A 17,614-nucleotide genomic window follows, 5' to 3' on the forward strand; every position below is an offset into this window, starting at 1 on the left:
AACTACAACATCTGTGTAGAATCCTACCCTGCAGTCTACGGACATGTGCCTCACGACTCCCATGGTACTTGTCCATATCCGGAGTGCATCTGCACAGCTCTGCTACTGCGTCGGGCAACCAGGCCACATCAACGTCCTAACGGGATGGGGGGAATGTTTCACAGCCAGCTGCAGGATGACCTTCTAGATCCACGCCCACACTCATGATGCAGCCCACAACCCCAACACAACCATGTGGCACAGTGATCCTAAACTGCATTCTGGCATCTCCATGCATCCAACCTTGGCCTAGCCACCATTCTCAACATCCGCCTGACGCAAGCATGCTGCACATTGTAGGGACACATGTCTAGACATACCTGGGAGCGGCAAGCCAGGTCACTCCACATGATCCCTGACCTCTGCGCATGACTGTTGCTCCCCTGAATGTGTCTGTAGCCACAGTTGTGCGGGAACCACTCAGCTGGTTGGGCCCAGCACAGGTGAGTTTGGTACTCCATGTCTGTATCAGATGAGACATTGGGACCCATGTGTGTCCTGGGCAAGACTGCGACCCCACGGTTTGGATGGTTGGAGTTAATTCTGAGATCAGGCATGCTTTGACTGTACGACACACACATGTATTGTAATAATGTAGAATCACGGCATCATCTTGTAAGTGTGATTAATTTATTTGTGGTGGGGTACGGGTTTGTGGGGATGACAAGAGGTGCACAGCGGGAGTGTAGAATCCAAAGTTCACTGGGGGAGTTGGTATCCTTGTCGTAGCAAAATGTCAGAGTCCATGCCACAGTCTTCGTCAACATAGGTCAGACAGTGACCAGCAAGTCCATGTGGCAGACAATGTCATGTGCTGCTATTGGGCCAGAGGGCCAGGTGCCAGGCCAGGTGACCTGGGAGATGGTGATGTTCTGCTGACTCTCACAGTCTTTTTCGTGGACGACCCACCTTCCTGCGGGGACCCTCGGAAGCAGTCCGTGACGATGTCTGTGACGCTCCGTCGGATGAATCCTCCTCCTCCTGATCCCTCCCTGTGTCTGGTAATGGCCTTCGCCTGGTGCCACAGGGAGGGTTGCCCATGTTGTCGGCAATCCGACGGAGTACACCGGTCATTTGGGTTTGCACCGCCACGAGCTCAGCCTGTCTATCCTCCATCCTTCCTTGGTGTTGCAGTTGACAGGCATGTTGCTGGGACTGCAGGGTCTTCATCTCCTGGAGGGTCCCCTTGATGTCATTGAGGGTGGACGCAATCTGGTCCATGCCCCTGGTGTCACGCCGGTATGTATCCAGGATGTTGCTGACCTGGGACACTACCGGGTCCTGAGCTGCCTGGTCAGGTTCGCGCCTCCGCCGTCCTCCACTCCCGCCACCCCTGCCCACGTGCACCTGGCCTGCCGTTGTGGGTGCATCGGGTCTCCGGGACCCCTGAGGGATGGCATCTGCGTTGCCGCCTGCCTCCTCCTGGGTGCCCGGAGGACCGTGTCCCTCCTGGGCAGACTGGCTGGGTGGTCGTGTGCGGGCAGGGCTCCTGGACGTCTCCTGGGATGTGGCAGGAATGGGGGTGGTGGTTGGCACAGTTGTACCTGACGCAGGTGCTGCAGGTGGTTGGACACCAGAGGGGCCAGGTTGGTCTGGGTCATCCACGGAGTGGTGAGAGTCATCGCTGGCGGTGGGGTCATCATCCCGCGGAGCCTGGTCCTGTGTGACTTCCCCCCCAGTGTTGGGGGGTGTTCGTCGACGTTGACCTGTGTGTGAGAGAGACAATGTTGACAGTGTCACATGTGGCATCCATGTTGCATGCATTTCTGATTTGGCACTCTTCCTCTGGGTAGTTGGATCTGTCCTGCATTCCTCTCACAGTGCACTTGTGCATGGCTATGTCCCTTGGCCACAGCTGTCAGGGCTTTACGCATGTGTGAGACACAATCTTAGTTGATGCATCTATTTGGGTACACAGTCAGCAGTGTGGTGTGCGGGCGTAGCGAGCCATGCAGAGGCGCCTTACGTGTTGCACTGTACGTGGCCAAATGGTGTTTTGGCAAGGCAATTTGATGTTGCAGGTAGGGGACTGAAGCATTTGTGACAGGGTTCTTACCGACACGGTGGGTGGGTATACTGGGTGTGTGGTTAGGTCTGTGCCTGCAGCACGGATGGACTCGTGCACAGATTGACACATGGACCGGTCTTCATCTACGGAAGGGGGGGTTGAGGCACTGCCAGACCTGGTCTGCATGCACACAGTCCACCGGCTGACGAGTGGACATGGCCACACCACCCAAGGGTGATTTAGTCTCCCTGTGTCTCCCTTCCTCCCTCCCTCTGTCACCCTCCTCCCTCCCTCTGTCGGTCTCCCTCTGTCACCCTACTCCCTCCCTCTGTCTGTCTCCCTGTGTCCCCCCTCTGTCTCCTTCCCTCTCATTCCCCCTCTCCCTCCCTCTCTTTGTCACTCTCTGTCACCTCAGGCCAGCTTCCTGGGCACACACAGTTAGCCGGTCTTTGAATGGCCATTGGCTTGTTCATGTGAGTTAGTCCCTGTTCTCCGGGCACCCATTGGGCAGTGTGTCTGAGTGTAGGCTGCTGCTGTGGCGGTGTGTGCTGAGACTCTATCAGAGCGATGCATCTTCATTGTCTGCTGTTATGTGCAAATTGTGCCTTCAGACCCATGGCATCCTGCATGGCAGCCATCATTTGCAGGCAAGACAGTACTGTGTGGGTACACACAGTTTGTATGGCTGTGCCCTGGGCCATATGGGCTGAGGGCATTGTTGTGTGCTTGTGAGTTGCTCAATGTTAGTTTTGCTGCCCCCACTCCCAGCATCGACCACATCCTGTGTTGTGTTGGTGTATTGTGTGGCCTGTGACTTGGCATGGCCCTGATTGATGCATGGGGCATGGAGGTGCCAGTGGCATGTGTGTGTTTGTGGAGTGTTGTTGTGTCCGGTGGTGGCTTGGGGGGGGTGGCATGCATGATTGATTGTGTATGGCATCCCCCCCATGTGAGGTGAGTTGTTTGTGTACTCACCAGGGTCTGGGAGTCCTGGCAGTCCGTGTAGTCCCTCCACCGCCAGCGTGGACATCACCTTCTCCTCCCAGGGATGGTATTGTACCGGTCTGGGGGGCGGCCCTCCTCCAGTGATGTTCCCCTGGTTGTGATTGTCAGTCATCTTCCTCTTGACCGTCCTCCGCAGATCGTACCACCTGGATTGGCACTCGTGCCTGGTCCTTCTGGTTGTCCCAACAGCATTCACAGAATCGACGATCCTCTGCCACATGGCGGTTTTTTCGGATATGCTGGTCTGTCTGACCAATGTCCCAAAGAGCTGTGGCTCGACTCTGAGGATTTCGTCGACAAGGATCTCCAGCTCCTCCTTTGTGAACTTTGGATTCTTGGTGGTGGACATGGCGTGGGGTGTGGTTGTGGGGGTGTGGGTGTGGATGGCTGTGGGTGTGTGGGTGTGGTAGTGGAGGTGTGTGTGTGAATGTGATGAGGGGGTGTTTGTGTAGGTGGTTGTGTGAAGGTATGCAAGTGTGAGGTTCAAGTATGGTGGTGTGGGTCGTCTGTGGGCTCTGGCAGCAGTGGGTCTGTTGCAAAGGCTCATGGTTTGTGTGTGTGGTCCATTTTTATTGGTCCATTTGTGGGTGTGGCTGTGTTTGAAATTTGTGTGGGTGTGTTATGAGGAGTGATTGAGTTTTGGGCCTCTGTTTGGCAGTTTGGCAGTTGCAGGTGAGTGTATGTGATGTTTGTGGGGTTGTTGGGCCTGTTTGGTGGTGTGGGGAAACTCTACTTGACTCTCCTTGTGTAAATATGGTTTGTCCGGGTTCAGTACGTGTTTTTTTGGCGTCAGTACGGTCCGTACATGCACTGGTGGGGGTGCGGTCCGTACATTCCCTGGTGGGGTGGTGGTTAGGTGCGTACATACACGGCTGGGGTGGGGGTTTGGTGCGTACATACACGGCTGGTGGTTCGGTGCGTACATACACGGCTGGGGGGGGGTTCGGGGGCGTACATACACGGCTGGTGGTTCGGTGCGTACATACACGGCTGGGGGGGGTTCGGGGGCGTACATACACGGGTGGGTGTTTGGTGCGTACATACACGGCTGGTGGTTCGGTGCGTACATACACGGCTGGGGTGGGGGTTTGGTGCGTACATACACGGCTGGTGGTTCGGTGCGTACATACACGGCTGGGGGGGGGTTCGGGGGCGTACATACACGGCTGGTGGTTCGGTGCGTACATACACGGCTGGGGGGGGTTCGGGGGCGTACATACACGGGTGGGTGTTTGGTGCGTACATACACGGCTGGTGGTTCGGTGCGTACATACACGGCTGGGGGGGGGGTTTGGTGCGTACATACACGGCTGGTGGTTCGGTGCGTACATACACGGCTGGGGGGGGTTCGGGGGCGTACATACACGGCTGGTGGTTCGGTGCGTACATACACGGCTGGGGGGGGGTTCGGGGGCGTACATACACGGGTGGGTGTTTGGTGCGTACATACACGGCTGGTGGTTCGGTGCGTACATACACGGCTGGGGGGGGGTTCGGGGGCGTACATACACGGCTGGTGGTTCGGTGCGTACATACACGGCTGGGGGGGGTTCGGGGGCGTACATACACGGGTGGGTGTTTGGTGCGTACATACACGGCTGGTGGTTCGGTGCGTACATACACGGCTGGGGGGGGGTTCGGGGGCGTACATACACGGGTGGGTGTTTGGTGCGTACATACACGGCTGGTGGTTCGGTGCGTACATACACGGCTGGGGTGGGGGTTTGGTGCGTACATACACGGCTGGTGGTTCGGTGCGTACATACACGGCTGGGGGGGGTTCGGGGGCGTACATACACGGCTGGTGGTTCGGTGCGTACATACACGGCTGGGGGGGGGTTCGGGGGCGTACATACACGGGTGGGTGTTTGGTGCGTACATACACGGCTGGTGGTTCGGTGCGTACATACACGGCTGGGGGGGGGTTCGGGGGCGTACATACACGGCTGGTGGTTCGGTGCGTACATACACGGCTGGGGGGGGGGTTCGGGGGCGTACATACATGGGTGGGTGTTTGGTGCGTACATACACGGCTGGTGGTTCGGTGCGTACATACACGGCTGGGGTGGGGGTTTGGTGCGTACATACACGGCTGGTGGTTCGGTGCGTACATACACGGCTGGGGGGGGGTTCGGGGGCGTACATACACGGCTGGTGGTTCGGTGCGTACATACACGGCTGGGGGGGGGTTCGGGGGCGTACATACACGGGTGGGTGTTTGGTGCGTACATACACGGCTGGTGGTTCGGTGCGTACATACACGGCTGGGGGGGGTTCGGGGGCGTACATACACGGGTGGGTGTTTGGTGCGTACATACACGGCTGGTGGTTCGGTCCGTACATACACGGCTGGGGGGGGTTCGGGGGCGTACATACACGGCTGGTGGTTCGGTGCGTACATACAGGGCTGGGGGGGGGGTTTGGTGCGTACATACACGGCTGGTGGTTCGGTGCGTACATACACGGGTGGGGGTTCGGGGCGTACATACGCGGGCGGGGGGTGGTGGGGTGTTCGGCGCGTATGCGGGCACATGTCTCCATGGTTGCTATGGGAGTTCGGTTCGGACGGTGTTTTTTGCGTACGGTTGTGAAATGGGGAGGACGGGAGGGATCGTACTTGCGCAGTCGGACTTTATTTTTCCGCACGGTGGGTTTCTCGCCCGGGGACGTGTCGGTGACTTTTCCCGACCCGAGGACGTGTGGGGAAATCTTCCCAATGCGATTCGTATGGACTTTTTTCCGTTCGAATCGTACTTGGCAGTTTGTACGCTACTTTGACGATTCGGACGGAAAAAAATCCGGATACGAGTCGGACGGGGAATTTTTTTACCGGATCGGAATTGGCACCTATATGTACTAAAAGTACAAGAGACAGTAGTTCAATTGTCTGTCAATGAGGGTACTCTGGGTGCAGAGCTTACCAGACAGGTCCAGGACCATACTCCTGTTCAGTGACAGGCCCAGGAATCTGTGCACATGCTGGATTAGAGCTTGTTAGAAATGGGGGTCTCTAGTTGGCAAGGGCTTGCACCTTTGTCCAAGTAGGGACCCTTCTTCCTAGTCAGGATAAGGGAGTTACATTCCTAAAATAACCTCTGCTCACCCCCTTGGTAGCTTGGCACGAGCAGTCAGGCTTATCTTAGAGGCAGTGTGTAAAGCATTTGCACATAACCAACAGTAATACAGTGTAAGCACTACAAAAGGACACCACACCAGTTTAGAAAAATATCCAATATTTTTATATACTTAAGACAAGACCAAAAACGATAAGAATCCACAATACAGTACATAAAAATCTTCAGTTATCAAAGTATCCTTGAAAAACTGTTCCTTGAAGTCGATAGCTCCATCCTGGGCTATCACGTCGTCATGAACAAACAAATCCAAACAGTTCTGGCTGACCGCGGCGTCGCGGGTCAGCTACGGTGTCGGAAAGACCCGCAAACAGTACCTTTTGGAAATGCAGGGAGTCGATGACCTCTCGTTATCACACGCGTTGCAGGTCAATCTCCTCTCTGATGCAGCGGTGCGGCGTGCGGTGCTCTCAGGTCGCGGTGCGAGCAGTGGCTCGGTGGCGGCGTCGGTGAGACCAGGGTTGCGGTGCAGCGTTGCGGCGGAGCCCTCTGTGGTGCCTTCAGGACACGGAGTCGGCAGTGGCGTTGTGGACGGCGTTCGGCTTGAAGTCTTTGCTGTTCCTGAGACTTCTTGAACAGGGGGCAAGCTCTACCTCAAGCCCTTGGAGAAACTCACAAAAGTACATTGCAGAAAGTTTAGTCCAGTCCTTTCACTGCCCAGGAGAGAAGCAGCCACTGCAGGCCAACGCAGCAAAGCACAGTGCAAAGTGGTAGTTCCTCCTCACAGCTTCTCCAGCTCTTCTTCTTGGTAGTCTTCTTGATCCAAAAGAGTTCTAAAGTCTTGGGGTCTGGGCCCCAATATTTATACAAGCAATTCCTTTGTCCTCTGAAGCAAAGGGGCCTGTACCTAGTTCAAACCAGTTTTGGGTGCATTCTGCCAGTGTGCACCTTCTTCCTTTGTCAGTGTGAGCCAGAGTCCTCAGACGCACCAAAGGAGGTGGAGCCAGCATTCTGGAAGGCAATCACAGCCCTATTCAGACCCAGGTGCTACTCCTCCCGCCCATCTGTGTGCAGATAGGTCTATTCAGCCCTGTGCAGACACCCTGTCTCCTAGAGTCTCCCCCAGCCCCTGTCACAAACCAGACAGACAATACACAAGCTCGCACAGGCAGGCTGGATGGTTAGGTCAGAAAATACCTACTTTCTAAAAGTGGTATTTTCAAACACTATGGTGTCGATTCCGATCCTGTAAAACCCGGGTACGAATCGTCGGACGGAGCGTTTTCTCCGTACGACTCGTACCCGGGAAAACCACCTTACAAACATGCAAGTACGAATCGTACAGAAATACCATTTCTATACGAATCGTAAAAAACACAGTGCGGCTCAAATATACATAGAATTCCGATCCGGGACAGAGCGTACGCGACGTCTGCACGGAGTCAGGCAGCATTTTACGGACCACCAAGTACGATTCGTACCCACAGCACTCCGGACGGTACGCGGGGGGTACGTCGCATACATACGGGGGGCTGGGGGTACGTCGCGTACATACGGGGGGCTGGGGGTACGTCGCGTACATACGGGGGGCTGGGGGTACGGTGCGTACATACGGGGTGCTGGGGGGGCTGTGCGACTCGTATGCGGGCACATGTTTAGACGTGCACATGAGTGCTATAGCGTTCGCTCCGTACGGTGTTTTTTCTATATGGTTGTACAATCGGACAGACGGGACGGATCGTACTTGCGCGGTCGGACTTCATTTTTACGAATTGTACGTAAAAATGTACGGGGACGTGTCGGGGACTTTTCCCGATCCGAGGACGTGTTGGGCAATTTTCCCAATGCGATTCGTATGTAGTTTTTCACATACGAATCGTACTTGCCCGTTTGTACGGGACTTGTACGATTCGTACGTAAAATAATACGGATACGATTCGTATGGGGAATATTTTTAACGGATCGGAATCGGCACCAGAATGTTAAAACCAACTTCACTAAAAGATGTATTTTATCATTCTGAGTTCAGGCATACTAAACTCACATTTCTACTGCGTTCCCTGGGTCAGTTAGGATTATAGGATGTTATAATCAACTGCCCACTCTGGCCTATGGTGAACAGGTAGTCTTGCAATAGTGAAAACGAAGTAGGCTGTAATTCACTATTAGGACATGCCACACACACCAGGGCATGGCCTACCTTTCACAAACAGTGCACCCTGCCCATGGGGGTACCCTGGGCCTACCTTAGGGGAGGCTCACATGTAGAAAAGGGAAGGTTTAGGGACTTGCAAGTGTGTGCACTTGCCAAGTCGACATGGCAGCCCCAGCCTGCACACAGGCTCTGCAATGGCAGTCCAGAGTTACACTTTACGGGCTGTTTGAGTGGGTGGCACAATCCAGTGCTGCAGCCCACCAACAACATTTGCTTTATGGGCCCTGGCATGCGCAGTGCACTTTACTAGGGACTGATATTTAAATCAAATAGGCCAGTCATGGAAACACCAATCCATAACACATTTTATAACAGGAGCACTTGCACTTTACCACTGGAGAGCAGTGCGAAAAGTGCGCAGAATCATTACACCAGCAAAAACAGAGTCAAAACCAGGAGGTCAGAAAGCAAAAAACTCATGGGAAACACGCCGAAAGATGCCAAGTCTAACAGAGCTGGATTAGATTGTTGTGATACTAACACCAAAAATTAAACGTTTGGATGCCAGATACACTCAGTTGGGCCAGGCAACATGGCTGTACGACATTCAGGGTACATTCCGTCCCAACAGGAAGGATCACTGAACTTTGTCTGCTGAGGCCTCTTGAGCAAAACAACACATTTTGTTTAGATATACACTTTTGTACACTTATTCACATCACTTCTTGACACAGGCAGGAGTTATGTAACCTGCGAGCGATACGTGTTCTCATATTTACCTGCATTTGGATAAATCAAATAAAAATTCCAATTTTGTTTTTTACGTTGGGCCTCCTCATCCATGTAGCAAAATTGCTAATGCTTTGTACAATCAGTATGGAAAATGATCAATATTCTACCTCTTGACTCAACTTTGCACTGAGTACACACCACTGTGTATACCCCTAAAATGGAGCAAGTCCCACTGTCTTAAGACCATAATTTTTCTAGATAACGAGAACAAGAGCTGTAAATGCTCAGAAAGTATCTGAGCCATTAAGCAGTATGATACCAATCTCTCAAGAGTATTTACTCATGAAGGTGTTTTGTTATGAGCCATAATATCACCTTGTGGTCTCTTACTAGTGCTAAGTAGCACTTAGATAGAAATTCATGGCAGTATTTCTCACCTCATGTGGCCACTAAGGTTAAAGGTGGAGATGCATGCACAGTGTTTTAAGGTTATAACTCATTGTAAGGATAGCAAAAGTTGAGTAGCAAAAGCATCACAAACTTACATTTCCCAGTCACTGAATGGCCGCCTTCGATAGTTTTAGTTCTACATTTCTGAAAGATAAATTGGCAGAACATCTTTGTCGGTTCGACAAAGTCCTCTTCCAGGTCAGTCTCGAGGAGCTCTTCAAGTTTCTTCAGCTTCTTTTTAGTTGTAGGCCGATCAAACACAAAACATTTCCGTCCTGGAAAGTAAAACCTGATGCACTCCCTTGGAAGGTTTAGCTTTGATGTATCGGAATTGTTGCCTGTATAATGAAAGATGAATAGCAATTCAGATATATCATACAGGATCGTAAGACAGTTTATGGACATAGCAGGAAGAGAACATTGGTGAGACAGAAGAGTAATTGAGAGAGAAGTCCCCCAAAGTAAAAAACTCAGTAGGTTTGTTTGAAACTGGTGGTAACAGAATCAGTCAGAAAGACAAAACAATAAAATAGGCTTAATACAACAAGAACATTTTCAACATGTGCCCTGATACTGCTGAAGCGTTTGTCTAAATACTGATACTGAAATACAGGTAATAAGCTTCTCCCTATCTCTGGTGGCTATCTAGCCAATAGAATGTGTCAAAGAACCTGCTTAATATATGTATGTCCATGGTTTGGTCAATATCTATGCAAAGGCAACCAGATGCCAGTGGATGTGCCAAAAGTGCCACAAATGTATTTACACATAGGATTTTCAGAGGTGGCCTGGTTTCTGTATGTAGCACAGCAAGTTGGAGGATACAAAAAAGTTGGATTTCTCTTTTCGCAGCCAATTTTACTGCTTAATAATGTATCTTCTGAAGCCCTGTAGCCTACTTACGCTATGTCAGACCCCATTTGGGTGCCAAGGACTGGCAGGGTCTACTAGGCCTTAAATGTGGGGGGTTATACACAGGTCAGTGGTACTGACTTCTCTCCCTTGTAGTTTACATACCTGTCCTGCTCCCACTCTTTTCCTACCCTGGTATTCCCTCTAGCTCAGCCTTCCCAGTCTCGCTGGTGGTTAGACTGGTGTGAATTAAGCTCTGGTGCAGTGATTAAATGATCAACTGAACTCAGTCTTTTGCGATATCTTACCCTTCCTATGGAAGTTGATATACTTAGATTCCCTTGTGTTGCATTTCCATACCCACACAGCCCTCCAATGCACGTTGGTGGGATCCATGGAGCACAGACACCATAGCTGGGCACAGCTTACTTTGGCAGTGTGCTCGCTCAGCACTTCTGGCAGAGGTTGCAGCACAAGGCCTCGATGAGGATGGCAAAGGCCTTGGCAGTCAAACAAAGTCCTGGGCACCTGGTATAGGATAAATGCACTGATTGGCAAAGTCTCTTACATCAAGAATGTTATCATACAAGGTCCACGCAAGTTATTTACGGTCTCTTCACTTTGTTTAATCTTTATGGACACAACCAGCCAACATGTGTTTTATCACAATGGGAAGTATCCTGTGACTTCTCCAGGGCTGTATGTTAAAGCGTTGGTATCGGGTGAGATCGCTCCGCCGGTGATAATTCTGACCCAGCTGCTCTGGTAAGCGTAAGAAAAGATTGAAAAAGCCTCATAAGTGTACAGTGTATGAACACAATGCTCCGGTGTGCTGGAGAGCCCAGTCAGCATGGTAAAGTTAGAAGGGACGCATTCTAGTGAGTCTACAGTAAAAGAACAAGATTCACCGGTGTGTCGGTGATCCCCAGAATGAGCGCCTGTGATCCGGAGCAGAGGTGAACCAGTGCCTGATCTCCGCCTTAGCGCACACGCTAAAGGTTCCTTTTCAACGGCAAACCCGCTGTTCAACTGGATCACAGTCACTCATTCTGGGGATCACCGACACACCAGTGCATCTTGTTCTTTGTCTACAGCATAAAGTCTGGACTTCAGGTGATGGCCCTTCACCTCTGAGAGATTGACTAGCATGCAGACACTAGCCCTGGTTGCAGAACCATTATTTGAGTACTCTGTGGAACAGACATTGTCTTGGCCATAAAGGACTTGGAAATGAAACCAAGTGGTTTAGGGCCCACTCTCATGTGCAAGTTTGAAACACGGGATCCCCTGTTTAAAACTGTAGAACTGGTTTGGAGTGGCTCTCCATTCAAATATCATCTGCCGGCTGTTTTCCAGACACAGCCCTTGTGTAGAGTGATGCAGTGTGAGGTTTCTGAACCTGGCTGTTATCAGCCAAACTGAAGAAGTAATCAGTGAATGACAAAATGGTAAGCCTCACCTAGAGACTTCCTCACCATACACAAGAGAGTCTTTACTAAGACTCCTCACGAACACGATGCCCATGGAAACCGAGATATCAGCCCAGATATCAAGGTACCTTCAATCGGGGCAATTACCAACAGAGCAACCAGGAATACCTGGTAACAAGGAACACCCAGTATTGGAGGCCATAACAGAAATTTCTATCTTCAACCCTGTCTAAGCAAGTATTATCTAGTTCTACCGTTTCCCTTCTATCTAAGTGTCTCTCTTTTGTACCGTACACAGGCATTAACATCTTCGAACTTCACCAGGACATAATTGCGTTCTTCCGCAAAATACGGCTTAGGAAATATTTTGCTAAAATTGATGACACTACACAAAATACGTATGACCAAATAGACAATCGTTCAAAGGTCTACGACCTACATCTACTTTTACACCCACACTGGACCAGATCGGACCAGAGGTAGAGATATTCTAAAATGATGTGCTCAAACATCTTAAAACATTGATTACTCCTTCTTTTCGTCCCTCTCCCAATCTAAATAAAGAAGAACTTGAAGATTTGATCACCCTCAGACATAACTCTGAAGTAACTATAAAAAACTGTGATAAAGGAGGTGGGATAGTAGTAGTAGACACAGAGAAATATATTCAAACTATGCAAAAACTCTTAACCCCTTGCATGCTTATGACGAGTCCAGCTCGTCATGAGGTACAGTGGAGCTGTGCTCATGATGAGCTGGGCTCGTCATAACGGCTGCGCTCCGCCCACGCGCGATTGATTCCCCACCTGTGTGGGAGAATCAATCAGTGGGTGGAGCCGTGACGAGCCCAGTTCATCATGAGCACAGCTCCACTGTGCCTCATGACGAGCTGGGCTCATCTCAAGCACTGCGTGCCGCCCCCCACTCCCCCGCGCCGTGGGGGAATTACCCCTGCGGCGAAGGGGTTAAGCGATGCCTCTTATGATCAATTAGTCAAAATAGATCCTACTGCCAGAGTCCAAAGAATTATTTTTATTTTCACAAAAAGAGAATTAGGCACAGGAACCATCTGTCAAATGGAGTTTGATTTCCTAAATATAGAACATCCCAAAATGCCAGCCATTTACGGTGTACCAAAAATACATAAAGACAGCCACAACCTTTCCTACTGCCCAATTGTGACTACAATCACGGAACCGATCTCAAAATACATTGATCGCATTCTATGCCCACATGTATCCAAAATAACATCATACATATAATACACCAAAGCAATGATACAGACAGTGGAGGGATTACCATTTAATATCTCCACAGACACAATGGTCACGTTAGATGTTGAATCTCTTTATAGTAATATACCTAAGGAAGGTGCACTCACGGCCATGAAGTGGTTCATAGAACATCACCAAATAGATTGCTGTTCAGAGTTCATTATAGAGATCCTCAAAATCGTATTAGACGAAAATACTTTTGATTTTAAGGGGGCCCCAGGGGGAGCAGAGAAACAGTCTCCCCCTGGGGCTGTTCGCCCGAATGGAACGGACCATGTAGTGACGTTAGGGAAGGGCGCGCGCGCAGTTAATTTTAGTCAGGTGCGCGTAGTGTAGGGAAGCGCGAGCGAGGGGCGAAAGGAGGAAGCAAAGTCAGCGCTGAGGGAAAAGTTTTCTCTCAGGTGTCAAACGGACCGGAATCGACGGGGAGGAGCAGGAGACGCATGGAGGAAGAAGAGCAAGTTAAGGCAGCATTGGAAATATTGAAGAAAGCAGGGAGAGAAGACCTGCTGTCAGCTGAGGCGAGAGCTGCGTCTGTGCCCAGGGGAAGGACAATGAGGCGTCGTGCGGCAAGCGGAGTGCAGAGGGCAATAGCGGCCTGCTTGCCTCAGCAGTCTGGTAAAACACGTCGAAGAGCCACGCGCCTCAGGAGCGGAGGTGCACAGGGCAGTGAGGACAGAGGTATGGCAAAACACCTTTCACAGCGCCCGGTGATAGCAACGCCTCAAGGAGTTTTACATAGTGCCACAGTAGGGCAGGAGGTTACCATGAGGGGGGCTCCAGTGGCAATTTTTAAGGGGCTCATTTCCAGAAGAAGTAGAGTGAGGGGCAGGAGGGGTTGGGGGAGGGGTGCTGCACCATGCCTCCTCAGCTGGGAGCAGCACGGTAGCGTTGCGAAGGTGGGAACGGAGGACCAACAGGTTAGTGATATGACAGAGCCTCTGGGTATGATTTTGCACACTAGGGGGGAACAAGGTTTCCGTTAGTGGATTATTCTTCAGACACAGGGAGTGACAGGGAACAAGATGAGGTCGTGGGCATTTTACGGCCAGCGCAGAAAAAGAACAGGCAAAGGCTTGGTGGGGTTACTGGTGGCAAGGGAAAAAGGTTGCAACAGGTGAGGGGTGAAGGTTTTGGTATAGGGGAGGAAGGTGTGGATTTTGTGGCGCAGGTGGTAGACACAGCTGGTGAGTCCAGTGAAGAACAGGATGATTGGGTATATGGCGTAGACCAGCTGGGTGAGGGTTTGTGGCAGGGCGATATTGGGCCCTCTCATAGATCGGAGCCCGACATGGAAGAAAGTATTTTTCCGGAGCCTAGGTTACCACCAGGTCAAATAGCGCAAGGGGATTTAGCAGAGATAGGGTGTGATGAAGGCTAGTGGGTGTGGGTGCCGCACTCAGGGCAAAGAGGCGAGGCGCAGGAGAGGGAGGCTGCTAAAAAATCACAGTTTGCGAGAGTACCAGTTGCAGAGCAGCCTACCGGCGGGAAGAGCGCCCAGCGGTCGGAAGCTGTTTCTGGCCGGATTGTAGATCAAGGCGAGCTGCGGTCTCGACAAGCGCCACAGGTAGCGGTGGCTAGTGATTTAGCGTTTCAGCAAGAGAAGTTCAGTGCGGATTTTTCACAAAGACGCAGAGCTCGAGCGCAGAGTCGTGTTCAAGATTGGCGCTTTTTTGATGGAGGGATAGGAGATGGAGCCCTGCCTAGCAGTAGTAGACAAAATGTGGGGTATGGAGAAGAGGGTGGGGATGAAGAGGTGATTTCGGATGAAGTTAGAGAGGAAGGCAGTACAGTCATGCAGCAAATCAGAACGAAAAAAGGGGTAAGGGAGGGAGGGAAGGGGTCAACTGCCTATGTTTCTACCTTACAGAAGTCACGTGCGGACCTGCCAGTTGAAGAGTCTCAAAAGAAAAGACGTCGAGCGAGTGTGCCAGTGGGCATGAGGGACAGAGCAGAACATCTTCCGAGAGGTACGACACCATGGTGGGAGGTGTGGGCCCCTTCGGGTACACATTTAGACTTACCACAGGTGAGGGATATACACAGCGGCTCGAGTCAGCCAAAGGTACTGTCGAGTAAAGTTGGGGAGGAAGAGGCCTCAGTTGTTGTACAAAGCAAGGATAAAGTAGGGAGCACGACGGCGCAGAAGACAGAGGGGGACGCGACGCAGGCAGGGGGTAAGGTAGCTAAACGTTCACCTTACATGGGTTTAGCGATGCCCCTGGGTACACATTTATCTTTAAAGACGAAACAGAAAATTTGGGACCATGAGTTTGTCGACATCTTTAAATTACTACACAGGGAGGTCCAGGCAAAAGAAGGTTCTAAGGAAGAGGAGTGGGAACTCGCAAGGCGGCCAAGGGTTCCACGTAATGTGAAAAACTGGACGTCTGCGTTTCTCATTTTTGCCACCATATATACGGAGAAATACCCTGAGAGAGCAGTGTCCATTTTTAAATATATGGATGTAGTACGAAAAGCTCAGCTGCAGTTTGGGGGTTATTGCTGGCTCAATTATGATGAGGAATTTAGGGCCAGGATGTGCATGGCAGCAAATAAACCATGGGGTGAGGTAGATGCAGAATTGTGGCTTCAATGGATGGCTTCAGCTCATCCTTTGGCGACTACTCATACTGCCAGCGGTCTGCCGGTTACATATAAGCCCTTTCTACCACGTCCCGCTCTATCAGGGGCGGGTGTCACAGGGCGGGGGCAGGCGGCTGGGATTGGAGCCTGCTGGAATTTTAATAGGGGATCATGCACCAGGCAGGCGTGTCGCTTTAGACACGAAAGTTCACAATGTGGGGGGCGACATGCAATTACCCAGTGCTTCGCCACATTTAACGCAGCTGGTGGGCAGAGAGGGCCCGAGCAAGGATGGGGGGCCAGGGGTAGAGGGGCACCATTACAATTTATGCCAAAAGGCTGCTACGCCAATTAATTTGGAGGCGATGATACCATGGCTGGAAGCATATCATGATAAGACAGCGGCTAGCACATTGTTTTGGGGTTTGTTGGAGGGTTTCAAGATTAGTTATCAAGGGCCCAGAGAAAGTCGGTGGGCAGATAATTTGAAATCCGCGACGGATTTCCCTCACATAGTTCTAGCTAAGCTGTCTGAAGAAGTGTCATTGGGCAGAGTAGCTGGCCCGTTTGCGATGTGTCCCTTGCCGAATTTTGATCATTTCGCCTATTGGGGTCATCCCTAAAAAGGCAGCTGGGGAATTTCGAATGATCTAACATCTGTCTTGGCCAGAAGGCTATTCTATTAATGATTTTATTGCCCCAGCAGACACGGCAGTGTCGTACACGTCAGTCGACGAAGCCCTGAAACAGGTGAATTTTTTAGGTGGAGGTGCGCAGCTCGCTAAATGTGATATCAAGTCGGCGTTTAGGTTCCTCCCGATTAATCCAACCGACTTTGAATTGTTGGGAATGTATTTTGAGGGGCACTATTATGTTGACAAAGTGTTACCTATGGGGTGTGCGGTGTCTGGCGCCCTCTTTGAGCGATTTAGCACTTTCCTGCATTGGGTTTTTTCGCAGAGTTACCAGCAAGGAGCTTCCTGTCACTAATTGGATGATTTCCTCTTCATGGGTAGGGCAGGTACTCGACAGTGCCAGACAGCCTTGGATGTTTTTTGTAAGTTGATGAAGGAGCTGGGAGTGCCCTTGGCACCGGAAAAAACAGTAGGGCCACAGACCTGTTTAACATTTCTTGGCCTTGAGATAGACACGGTAGCACAAATAGCCAGGCTGCCAGCAGGAAAAGTACGTGAAATTCGAGAATGTGTGGAGGAAACATTGGAAAAAACGAAACTGGAGCTTAGGCAGGTACAGCGCCTACTGGGCTATTTGACGTTCGCTTGCAGAGTAGTAAGGGCAGGTAGGACGTTTTGTAGGGCTTTAGGCATGGCGCTGTCGGGAGCCCGGCGGCCACACCATAGAGTCCGCATATCTAAAATGGTGAAGGAAGATTTGAGAGTATGGTTGGTTTTCTTGGAGGATTTCCATGGAGTGCCGTTACAATTCATTGAAGACCGTTTTATCTGGCAGGTACAGATATATTCGGATGCGGCTGGTTCCAAAGGTTTTGGTATCTTTTGGGACGGTCGGTGGTGTTCGGAGCAGTGGCCAGTGCACTGGATGACACAAGGGCGCAGCATCGCCTGTTTAGAGCTTCTTCCGGTTTTGGTAGCGCTGGTCACATGGGGCAAAGAGCTTCAAAATAGATCTGTGTTGTTCAATATTGATAATATGACTGTGGTGAATCTACTCAATCACCAAAAAGCCAAAGATGTGACAGTGTTACGCTTGTTACGGGAGTTTATGTTGGTGAGTTTACAATGGAATATTATGTTCAAAGCCAAACACATACCAGGGGTAAATAACTGCATTACTTTTTTTTTTTTTTTTTTTTTTGAAACCGTTTATTACAAGACTCAAAGATATACAAATATGGGCCTACAACCTTCCGGCCGGCCGCTAGCAATGAAAGGAGCATACGATATACATTTATAAAACATATGGTGCTGCGGCAGAGCATGCATAGGAGTTAACATCGTTACGAGCCACACCATCCAGACCCCACTATA

The 17,614-nt window shown here is 51.0% G+C and overlaps 1 protein-coding gene across 1 annotated transcript in view; it reads right to left on the reverse strand.

Moving 5' to 3' along the window:
* LOC146784472 (guanylate-binding protein 1-like) overlaps positions 1-17,614 on the reverse strand; it is an 888,553-nt gene that overhangs the window by 294,615 nt on the left and 576,324 nt on the right. Inside the window, exon 7 of the mRNA XM_085633259.1 lies at positions 9,559-9,801. Within this exon, the coding sequence (XP_085489385.1) occupies positions 9,559-9,801 (243 nt within the window). The remainder of the gene's footprint in view (positions 1-9,558; positions 9,802-17,614) is intronic.

Source organism: Triturus cristatus, chromosome 11 (genome assembly GCF_964204655.1).
Source record: "Triturus cristatus chromosome 11, aTriCri1.1, whole genome shotgun sequence".
Lineage (NCBI taxonomy): Eukaryota > Metazoa > Chordata > Amphibia > Caudata > Salamandridae > Triturus > Triturus cristatus.